Consider the following 11,656-nt stretch of genomic DNA (forward strand, 5'->3'; position numbering starts at 1 on the left):
CATACTTTTACCACGATATCTTTAGGATAGAGTTCTAGAAGTGGGATTGCTGGCTCAAAGTGTGAATGTGTATAATTCTGCTAGATATTGAGACTCTTTTTACTTTTGCAGTACAGATGGAAGAACAGACTGAGACAGCTGCTCAAGGTCACCTTACCAGTCACTGACAAGTCTGGGGTTTAAACTTAGATGTAACGGGTCTCCACAGACTCTGTAGGTCACGGGAAGAGGACCTACAAGGTGCAAGGTGGGAGAGGCAAAGGAAGAATTTTGCATTTGGAAGTCACATTCACTGAATCACATATTCTCACGCTTCCAACTCCCAGCGCACCAGTTCTTCCTTATCAGAACCTCTAGTCCTCTGAGCTCTCATACTTTCTCTCATTCATCACTTTCCTCCTCATCCGGTAACTGAGGTATCACTGCCGCCACTGGTAATCTGGGCCAGTAAACCCGGAAGGTGTGTGGAGGGCTTTGCGCATGCCCAGCCACTACGCGCAGATTGGAGCCGCTCGGAGGCAGGACCAGAGTGACGTCCTAACGGCGCGCCGCTCCCTGGCGTCCTAGCAAGGTCGCTTTGCAGTGCAAGTGCGCGCGTAAGTGACAAGACCCTGGTTCGGGGGCGCGCCGTATCCTGCTGCCTTGGTATCAGCGGCGACATGTCAGGGTATACGTCCGACGAGAAATTGCGGCTGCAGCAGCTGCGAGAGCTGAGAAGGCGATGGCTGAAGGATCAGGAGCTGAGCCCCCGGGAACCGGTGCTGCCCCCGCGGAGGATGTGGCCTATGGAGCAATTCTGGAATAAGTTTTTGCAGGACGGGGCCTCCTGGAAGAACGTGGTGAGTGACGGCCCTCCCCCACTCCCACCCTGACTCCCGCCCCGTCGCGGACCCCGGCCTGGCTGCTGGGACGCCTGCTCACTGTAGCCACATTAGGGACTGACTCGCTCCACCCCCGAAAGTTCCGGTAGTTCCCCAAGGGAGAATCAGATTCTACCGAGACTTAGGTTTAGCTGGGACGCTCACTGGTCCCAGGAATCATAGGCTGGGAGTCGGGAGTCAGGAGTCAGAGTCCGGAGCTTGTATGGCTTCGGGATGGTCTTGTCCTTTGGCTGTCAAATGTGATGAGAAGGAGGCGAATCTTCGCCTGGGTTTTACAGGACACTGCAGGCTTGCTTCTCTTTTGACTGTGGAGACCTTCCCTCAGAATGATGGCCAAGGATTCACTAGAGTTAAAATTCAATGATTTTAGTATTTGAAGACACTTGTCTGATTTTTGAGGTTGAGATTATAGAGACCAACTAACTCTGCACTCGACTACCAGAAGGCACAATGAGCCTCTAGCTGGTAATACAGCTCTATGTAATGACCATTAAAGAAGGGGTCCTATTGGTATGCTGAGTGAGTCATATTCAAGAGCCCCCTTTCTTAACCGCTACTACGTACGTTGAACACACGCTTTCATTTAAGAATGCCATTCCTGGACTTTGCAGAAAGTCACTCACTCAAGTGCTATCTTTATTTTCAGGGTCTCCTGATATTTTCTTGAGGTCGTTAATTAAATCACATCAATTATGAATGATGAATGCTGTATCTCAGAATTCCTTGCAACTTTGGCTAATAATAATGGTAATAATATAAGGAACACTTCGGTGCTTACTTTGTGCCTGGCACTTTGCTGAGGGTTTTACACCTCAGGGTGTTACTTTATTTATTTTTTTACTTCCATAAGGTAGAAACCATCCCTAATCCTCGTTTTAAATATGTGGAAACGGAGACCTGCAGGAATTCAGTGATTTACCTGTGGTCCCAGGGCTAGGAATTGAAGAAGTTCACTTTGAAATCCATGTGTATTTTATTGTGCTACAAAGTCTGGTGCAAATTTTTCTAAGAAAGTGGTATTAGATACTTATTTATGATGGTAAAATTAAACTCTAATTGAACTCTCCTTTCTTCTCACCCTTTGTGTCTCTGGCATTACTTAATTGATTTGGCAGCCACTGGTTGAATGTTGACATCCCACCCGTCAGCCAGTGATGTAAGGAAGTAAATAATCATTTGTTGAAATCTGTCTTACCTTACTTTGAGTTAACTTTTTCTTTCATAATCATATCTGTTACAACACTTAGAATGTAGATTGTCTTTTCCCTGACAGGATAGGTCTGTTTCAGTCAAATTGGCTGCCATGGAAAAGTTCCATTTTTAGATGTCTTTTGCCTTTCTTTTTAAAAATACTGTGCCTGAAGGCACCTCAAAGTGAGCTTGGAACACCCTTATCCCAGTATGTAAAACATTCTTTTTCCAGCATTAGTGCACTCAAGGTTGTCTGCCCTACAGGTAGAATGATACAAATGGTGTTTATTATGGATATCTGAAATTGATAAATTAGGGAAATGACTTTACCTGAAAATTCTGTAGTTCTGATTACTCTGGTTAAATTGATTAGAATTATTTCATTATTTATGCCATGTTTTATCTTAAACAAACTTATAATAAGGATATTTTTAGAAGTCTTTTAAAAAACATATTTATAAATACAGTACTATAGTTTTGCAAAATGCTGCTTCTCTTAAGCCTCCTTTGCTTTGAACTCTGTAGGTGTCACCTAGCAGGCACTATGTTTAGTAAAAATATTCGGTGTACAGACTATATGGAAATACGTAGCATTTAGAGATTTTACAATAATCGTGATTTTTTATATCACTGATGCTTTTTTTTTCTGCCACAAATGTATAAAAAATAAGATATCTATTTTGTGTATGTTTTTTTTCCCCCAGATCTATAAGACGTACCGACACAGTATCTTTGCTTTTACTCATGTACTGATCCCTTTCTGGATTATTCATTATTATCTGAAATATCATGTGAATGTAAGTGTGCTTTAAGTATGTATTTTTCAGAATTTATTTTTAATATTGTACAAAATTATTTCCTATGTGGCAATGCCTTACCCGGCTCTACTTAGTGGAAATAATCTGCCACTTATAACTGATTTTGAATTACTTTGAATCCTTTTAGGTAAAAGGTTTAATGAAACTTAGGTAATGTATGGTTTTTCAAAAAGTTGATCTTTATATTAGTTGTTTACAACTTGAATTGCATTTCCTCATGAAACAATGTTTAAATGATCAGAAATATAGTTGACCTAATAATACTGGTGCAAACTCAGCATCCTGAGTTGGAAGGGAGAAAATAATTTCTGCTCCTTTTTTTTGAGCACAGATCTGGTATAAGATAAAATTCACAATAGATAAAGGTTATCTTTGTCATCATTTCCTTTTCCTTTGCTCTGTCTGGTTTTTCACAACTTACTTTCTTTAGAATTCAGCATGTCCAAAAGCTTGAATTTTTTTCACTGAAAGATCTTGCATTGAATTGAGTCTGTTGCCATATTTTAAAGGCTAGGGATACCCTGGTGTAGGGTGTTAAATCCCAGGCAGGGTGAGGAAGGAGTGCATTTTGGGGAGTGGCATGGAAGGGAGAGTGTTGGTAGTTGCCCAGCATGGAGTTTTGTAACCCAAAGAGTGAGGAGGGCATTCTTGTACCCAGTGAGGAGGCTTAAATCCTGAGTGGGTTGCTGAGTGGGTAAGGGGGCAGGGAATTGGTGAGTGTACCTGTTTGGAGGGCAGCAGTGTCAGCAACCTGGTGTAGGATACTGGAACCTGAGTGAGGGGAGGAAGACATCAGGAAGGAGTGTGGTTTGGGGCAGTGATGGAGTTGGCAACCCAAAGTAAAGTATCAGAAACCGAATGAGGTGAGGAGGTTATTTATACTGGAGTGTGGTGGTGGAGATGACAGGAGATTGGTTATATACAGGAAGGTTGATCAAATGAGAACATGTGTTGATGATACTGGAACCCTGAATTCTCATTGTCAGAAAAGGGAGTTATGCATATGGAATACAGGGAGAAAACCTTGTGGTACTGGAATGGAATTGGAAGTATTGGTGTGACTCATGATTTTTAGTATGTATTGATAAATATAGAAATAAATATAGCTGTAAATGCAGATTTACCTAGCTCTGTCCATTGATAGGGCCTGTGAGCATTGCTACCCCATGGTATCAATAACTAGCACATCTAGCAGCTGGGCTTACTTTCTAAATATAGTTTTCCACTGAAAGGATCCAGAGCTTCTTGGAGAAATGGCTGATTCCAGGGCCGGGGCAGGGAAAGTACAAGATGAGCTTGTGCCAGAAAGTAAAGAAGTGTGTTCAAAGAATGATGGAGATGAATCAAAAGGACAGAGTCAGCTTGAAAAGACTCCCACTGGAACAAATTTGAGCAGCAAAATAAATGATAGTAATAGATGAGAGCCAGCTGGATAAATAAAACGCAAATCCATGAGTCCATGCTCATATAAATTAATAAATGGACAGAAGAGAAAGCTTTTTTTTTTGTACAGTAGAGTAAATAAGAAATGGACAAAAAAAGTCACCATTTGAGAATCATCATAGTAATATTTTATTCAGCCAGGGAACATCAAAAGGTGCTAACATTAATCCCCAAATTCCTACCTTCAACATACTTATTTGTTACAAAGAGTAACTTTGTAATGGAGGAAACCTGGCAGACATCATCTTAATCAAGAAATCTAAATTACATTACCAATAATGGGACAGACTGAAATTGTGTACTACTTGATAGGATGCAATAAGAAGAAAACAATATGTTTTGCGATGTTCCTGCCAAAAATGTATAAGCTGAATCTAATTGATGGACTTTTCTGCATAATAATTGGCTTGTTACCTTCAAAAATGTCAAGATCATGAAAGTTAAAGAACCATGGAAGATTTGTTCCAGATTGAAGAAGACTAAAGGGACTTGTCAACTAAATGTGAACTTGATTCATGGGCACAATCTGCTTCGTCAAAAAAAAAAAAAGAGATGGCATTGGCAGTCAGAACTTTAAACAGCCTACACGATGGATGGAGAACTGGTTATATAAGGGGGGATTTTTTGATAACTCCAAACAGTTATGGAGACAAGTGATAAAATTTGAATGGGTTCTTCAGACTAGATAGAAGGTATTAATATATCAATGTTAATTTTCTGATCCTGATGGCTGTATTGTGATTATTTTAAGAATATTGTCCTTATTTGTAGGAAGTACACACTAAAGTAATAAAGCAGTCAGCAATTCACTATGAAGTGATTCAGTAAAAAAAAAAGTTTGGGACTGCGTAACAAATTGTAGCTAATCCAGTTGAGGTTTGCTTTCCTGTAGCCTGATGAAAGGAGAGTGAAACAAATAAGTGGGGTTCTCAGAAAATTCACTCTTATGTCACTTGTTCTCTGTTGACTGTGTGGGTTCTTTAAATTTCTGATTGCTGACAACACCTTTGTTTTCTTCACTAAGATTACCTCTGTTGATCGTCAACTATGGAATGCCTAGTATGTCTTCCTTTATTGCTGTGGAAAGAATATATAAGATGAAATTCCTGACTTCAAGGAGTTTATAATAAAGTTGGAAGATAGGTATGATTTGGGTAAAAGTATGGAGGAGAAAATCTGTTCCAGTTAGAAAAACAAGGAATTAGTAGTTAGCATGGTCTTGTTTACCGAAGATAGGATTGCCTGGAACTGCGAGTCTCTTGGCTTAGTAGGGTGGAACCAATAAATGGAAGGTCCTGAAAGCTAGGCAGAGGAGGTTGAACTTTACGTGGTAGGCAGTGGGAAGCTTTCCATTTTTAAATAGGAGAGTGAGTTGATAAAGTGATATATTTAAACATAAAAAACCTTGATATGTAGGGTGAATTGGAGGGAGGAAAGTATTGACATCAGGCAAATCAGCTGGAGGCTATTGCAGTTTAGTAGATATTAGTTGATGAGAATCTGGTTAGGGCAGAGATAACAGGAATGAAAAAGTAAAGTGAAGCCAGAAGATACTTTTTCAGGTAGAAATAACTCAAATTAAGTTGAGTTTTATTTTTAAGTATTTATAGGACATATTAATGACCCTAAAAAGGAAAATCTTTTTAAACTTAAAAATCATACATCTAAATCAATTACACATTTTAACTAGAATCCTAAAACTAATCTTTTAGAATCTCTAATAGCCTGATTATCTTAAACATTACAGATACTCTATATCAGAATATATGGATTGTCCCAGTTTTTTCAGAACTTATTAAATTTGACATTCATCTGTTTATACCCTGGGTTCATTTATCTTGTCATATCTGTATTTAACTAAATATTTCTAGGATTAAAAAAACACTTATCTCCTAAGAGAAGAAAATTTAACAAGCTGAAGTTACTGGGTTGACAATTCAAGACATTAATATGGCTGCTTACCTGAGGGATTCATACTTCTAGGTGATTTTTCCTGAGCCACAGATGGACGTAGTTAAAGGTTTTTATGTCAGTAGATGTCCCAAAGCCTCTCTTTTACCTTATTCTTTGTCTTGGTTTGGTTAGGCCTGCATCCTCTACTGTTGCACCCAGTTTACTTCAGCTAACACCTTTATGCTTAATTGAATTTAACATTCTCTCTGAAGACATTTCAGTATCTTCTTGCCTCTGGCCACAGTTTTTAGAGACATTTGAATGTCCTCACATTGTATTCTGAGTTTCTCTCCTGCTTTTGGCTCCAATTTGCCTGAGTCTTAAATCATGCCAATAATCTTTTAAATTTTTTGGTGTGGTATCTTGTACAGATGTGTATGCTTAATTAGTACATTTATTTAGCACCTCCTATGTGCAAGGCACTGTTCTTAACACAGGGATATACAAGGCAGATTGAGTTCCTGTCTTCATGAAATGTTTAGGGAGACTGGCAATAAGCAGATAAGCAGAGAGGTATATAATGTTATAGGAGGTGATAAGTCTATAGAAGAAAAACTAAGGGTAAAAGACTAGAGAGTGACAGGAACTGCTATTTTTATTAAGCTTCTTTGAGGAAGTGCTATTTGAAAAACACAAATGAAATGAGGATCTGGACCAAGCAAGTATTTAGGAGAAGAGCATTTCACGTAGAGGAATCATTAAGCATAAGGGCTCTGAGGCACAAGCAGGCCTAACTGATTGTATTAATACAAAGAAGCCACTGCAGCTACAGTTCAGAGAGAGAGAGAGAGAGAGAGAGAGAGAGAGAGAGAGGGAGGATCAGAGAGGTAGCCAAGGGCCAGATCGTTTCTTAGAGATCACAGCAAGGACTTTGGCTTTTTTTTTTGGAAGGATCATGAAACTTTGAGCAGAGGAGTAACAGGAGCGATGCATCTTAAAAAAATCACTCTACTCTGCCTGCAGTGTGGAGAATAGACTTTAGGGAGGGCATGAGCGGAAGCTGGGAGACTAGTAGGTGAAAATATGATAAAGGCTTGGACAAGGGTAGTAGTACTAGAGGTGGTGAGAAGCAGTAAGATTCAGGATAAAATCTCCTCCTGCTGAGGAGTCAGGGTTTTGGGCCTTCGTAACTAGGAGAGTGAAAATGCCATTTACAGAGATAGGGAACAGTTTGGCACTGAGGGACATTAAGTGTTGGACCTGATTAAGTTTGCAATGCCTGTTTGATCAAGTAGAGATCTTGAGTAAATAATAGGATGTATGAGTCTGGAGCTTAGTGAAAGTTTGGGGCTTAAGTTAAAAATTTGGGATATGAGGGAAAAAAAAGGAAAAAAAATTGGTGCCAGCGTTTCTACTGAAAAAAAAAATCGGGATATGATCTATTTTATTTTAGAAGAAACTCTAAAACTATAATTAACAGAGCATTACTTTTATTGCAGACAAAACCATATGCCATCGTTGAAAGGAAGCCCAGAATATTCCCAGTAAGTCTTAAAACATCTCTGATTTTTCTTCTGTTTATTATATTTCTCTTTCCTTTCCCAAGTGATCATTAGACTAAAATTTTCCTTTCTTCTCACTGAAAGTTTAAGTGCCTGTTTTGTATATTCTTAGAAAAAAAAAGAGGAGGAAATAATGTGAGGTAGCAATTACAGTTGAACCTGGGATGTGGGCACATTTCTTTTCACCCTGGCTGTAAAGCTTGTGCGACCTTTGTAGTCCTAAAGTGAATTGAAGGTACGAACAGTTTTTCACTGGTGCCATTTCACGTAGGGTTAAGGACTTAGGGCACTAGCCTGAGCAGACACCTGAGCATTGTAACAGCAACTAAATTCCTCTGTTATTATTTCCAAACTATCATTTCCTATGGCAGTTTGACCGTAACGTCTCCATCTGTGAATTTATAATCTGTCAATGTGTGCTTTAAATTTTATGTTATGAATATGTAGGCTATTATCCTAATTTAAAATAAGTCTTCATCATTAAAAGATTACATATTAGTCCGTTGGTATCTTACTAGCTGTTTGTGAGGTTATTGTTTAGCAGAGTCAAATACATGTTATGTTCTTGTTCCATTTCTAGTCACAGATAATGAACTACCAACAAGCTCTAAGTTATATAATTTTAGAAAACAAAACTTGATGTAGATTCTTGCTTCTATCAAATGACATGGTCACAGTAATCCATTGACGACTGCAACAGAAGGGAATTTTAGGGAGAACTACCAAAGTTGGCTAACTCTTCCAATTGGAATTCTGCTTTAGGAAATAGTAGGGGATTTCTTCTGTATTTCATTGTGTATAATTGATGTGTGTCAGGGCCTAGGTAGGCTCAATTATCTTGTTGGTTTCAACAAGTTAGGTAATTTATTTATTCTTCCATTTATACATTTGTTTATTGTTTATTTTGCCATTACTGTTCAAAGGAAAAGAAGGAGGACTCTCTTTAGAAGACCATATAGTGATTCCATAGCATCTCTCCTACTTCCGTATTTTTTGCCACTGTGGTTCTTTCCTGTTTCTGTACCTTTGAGAAGCTGCCCCTTTGAAGACCTGAAGAATGCTCATCTGTACATACCTTAGAATAGGATAGATAGTAACAAACAAACCACCAAATCTCAGTGGTTTAACAAAAGTTTATTTTCTATTGACATCACAGACTAGCATAGGTCAGACAATTATAGTGAGGCCATTGGGACTATGAGGCTCCAAGATCATAGGGAAAGAGAGGGCTGGATGTCTCAGGGGATGATTTTAAGGTCTAAGCTTGGAAGTAGCTTACATCACTTCTCTTCATGTCCTGTCGGCCAGAACTCATTCTCATGATCCCACATGTCTTTGTGCTTTTTTATGTTTCTCAGCCTCCCATACCTGGAGTCTCTGCCACAGTGTATCCTTCTAGTCAACAAATAGCTCTTTGCTTCCTTCTTCCCACACACGTAACACAAGTCCCTTTCCTAGGGAGAAACCCCAAGGTCCCATTACATCACTGCAACCTAAGATCTTCAGATGATGTATAGTAATATCCGTCAGGGTTATTCTTGGAGATTCTTCTCTTGGAGATTTGAGGATCAATGGCAAGTAAACTGTATCCCTTGCCTCCCAACCACGCCCATTATTCAACGATGGAATTTGGACAGCATAGCAGTCACTTGGCTCTGAAACCCCAGTGGTCAAACACTGTAAAGCCTCCTAACCCCTGTGTGTGGGCAGTTACTTGAACAGGAACTGATTTTGCTTCTGGAAGAAACACCTTTGTTCATTGTTCTTCCTGGCCCCTGGCTCAGTCTAGGGGGATTCTTTCTTTTCCATTATCAACCTAGACCACATCTAAAATGAGTACTGGGAAGTATGCCCTCCTTAGGGTTGTACAGCCTTTAAAATCTACCTTCTGCTCACAGAAGGTTGAGGGCCACAGGTTGTTTTAATCAGAAACAGTCATAGGCTTTTATTGTCTGTATGTTTGGTTTGACCATCTAGTTCTCACATTTGGCAGGCATGGAAAGAAAAATACTTGGTAGGAGTCTAATCTTTTTGCTTCTAGTCAGTCCCACATGCCAGTATCTGTGGTTTCTATACATAGTTGTCTCATTTCTTTGTCCTTATTCTACTGCCTCTCTCAACTCAGTTGAGAGGCAGCTATGTGGAAGCCACCAGAAACACACTCTAGTTCAAGGGCTACCTTTGTTTCAGTCTGATCTTTGCCACGGTGCTGGGTCCCTCTGTTTACTGAGTTTTATTGGGCTTCTGTTTCTCAGAATCTTTTCAGTGTTGTTACTGTTTACTGTTACTGTTTACTGTTACTGTTTCAATCTGATTTTCTAATATTGCAAGGTCCCGAATTTTTAGATTCTTATTTTTATTTCTCCTCTCAAATCAGCCACTTCTTACCTGAGCTTATGTTTCTTAAAATACATTACTAAGGCAGCCACTAGTAGTTAAACACATACTATAACGTTTTTTCAGGTACTTCTCCTAGAACCTCAAGTTCATTAGACAGTCTGCTTCTAAGTTATTAGTGCCTTTTGTTTCCATCTTATAGCCTCCAATGCCAGTGTCCTTGTAGCCCCACTGCTAAGCCAGTGCCATGTGGTTCAATTTTTATTACAGCAGCATTAGTACCACTTCAAGTTATTAATTTCTGTGTTAGGGTAATGCTAGCTGTGGTAACAAGTTTTCCCCCAAGTATATAATGGCTTAAACATAATACAAATTTATACAGTCCTGAGCCATACCAGGTCAAGGAATGGTAGGTGGTGATGGGGATAATTCTACTCTACTAAGTCAACTCATGGACTATCAGGCTGATGGAACCTGCTGTCTTAAACAGAGAGCTGAAATTAAAGCTAAGTACTTTGCCTAAGATTATACAGCTTGTCAGTGGAGGGTTCCAGGATTCACACTACTTGGTTCTGGCTTTAAAGTCCATGCCCATTCTGCCATACACACTGCATCTAGGTTTGGAAAGACACCCGAACCAGCTGCCCAAGGAAAGTTTGCATTCTGTTTCTAATATCCATTCTGAGCCAAACGGTAAACTGGTGACTGCCTAACACATTCAGTTGCTGGGAATACATTACCGCCTTATATTGAAGATGTTTACCTGCAGCTTTCTAGGGCTTCTATTTCTTGGGGCCAAGCAAATAAAGATTATCCTTTTATCACTTTGTAAAGACAACTTTCATGTCCTTTCTAGTCATTTTTGAGTGAAACTTTCCCTATTCTCTCCCTTACACCTTAAGATTTTGAATACTGGTTGCTCATCTTTAGACAGCTTCTATTTTGCCTCTGTCCCTTTAAAGTGTGAATGCCAGAAGTGAACTAGATTTTCCAGATGACCAAATAGAACTGACCAAATGGAACTATCACCTCTGCAGACAAGATTTTTCACTAATGCATCTTTGTTTTTCTAGGGTGATACAATTCTGGAAACTGGAGAAGTAATCCCACCAATGAAAGAATTTCCTGATCAACATCACTGAAGATTACTTTTAAAATTTCAAAGATGTTTGAGCCCAAGTTTGTTGCTACATTACCACACTTACTGAATATATTTTCTGGAAAAGTAACTTTAATAAAGTTTACTCAGATGTGTGTTGTCTGTTTCTTCCCAAACTGTATGATTCCCTCTGTACAATTTGAGACTCTATGACTTATCTAACAATAAGTAAAAACTGGACATGCTAAAAAAATGGTATGGGCAATCACCTACTTTTTCTGGCCATTTTTAATTTGGAAAACAGCATGTAGAAAATTATTTAGTCACATGATAGTTTTTTCTTAAACAGTACTTAATCTACTGTGATGTGAAGGTATACAATGTAATGAAATGTTGCAATAAACAAATAAAAGAACAGAAGTTCCACACACT

General features: G+C 39.0%; 1 protein-coding gene across 2 annotated transcripts; it reads left to right on the forward strand.

Annotated features, from left to right (window-relative positions):
• Positions 1–650: 650 nt before the first annotated feature.
• NDUFB6 (NADH:ubiquinone oxidoreductase subunit B6) lies at positions 651–11,375 on the forward strand. 2 transcript variants are annotated; one of them, XM_004275069.4, is made up of 4 exons: positions 651–839; positions 2,777–2,869; positions 7,726–7,770; positions 11,199–11,375. In XM_004275069.4, exons 1-4 carry the CDS (start codon positions 660–662, stop codon positions 11,265–11,267), a joined length of 387 nt encoding a protein of 128 aa, XP_004275117.1. In that variant the 5' UTR covers positions 651–659; the 3' UTR covers positions 11,268–11,375. The 2 variants fall into 2 exon arrangements, with proteins under 2 accessions (XP_004275117.1, XP_004275119.1); XM_004275071.4 differs by lacking the exon at positions 2,777–2,869.
• Positions 11,376–11,656: the final 281 nt, after the last annotated feature.

This window comes from Orcinus orca, chromosome 6, assembly GCF_937001465.1.
Source record: "Orcinus orca chromosome 6, mOrcOrc1.1, whole genome shotgun sequence".
Taxonomy (NCBI): domain Eukaryota; kingdom Metazoa; phylum Chordata; class Mammalia; order Artiodactyla; family Delphinidae; genus Orcinus; species Orcinus orca.

Coding starts and splice junctions, on each gene's coding strand:
- NDUFB6 (XM_004275069.4), top strand. CDS start 660: ATGTCAGGGTATACGTCCGACGAGAAATTGCGGCTGCAGCAGCTGCGA. Junction 2,870..7,725: donor ATCTGAAATATCATGTGAAT/GTAAGTGTGCTT, acceptor CTTTTATTGCAG/ACAAAACCATATGCCATCGT. Junction 7,771..11,198: donor GGAAGCCCAGAATATTCCCA/GTAAGTCTTAAA, acceptor TTGTTTTTCTAG/GGTGATACAATTCTGGAAAC.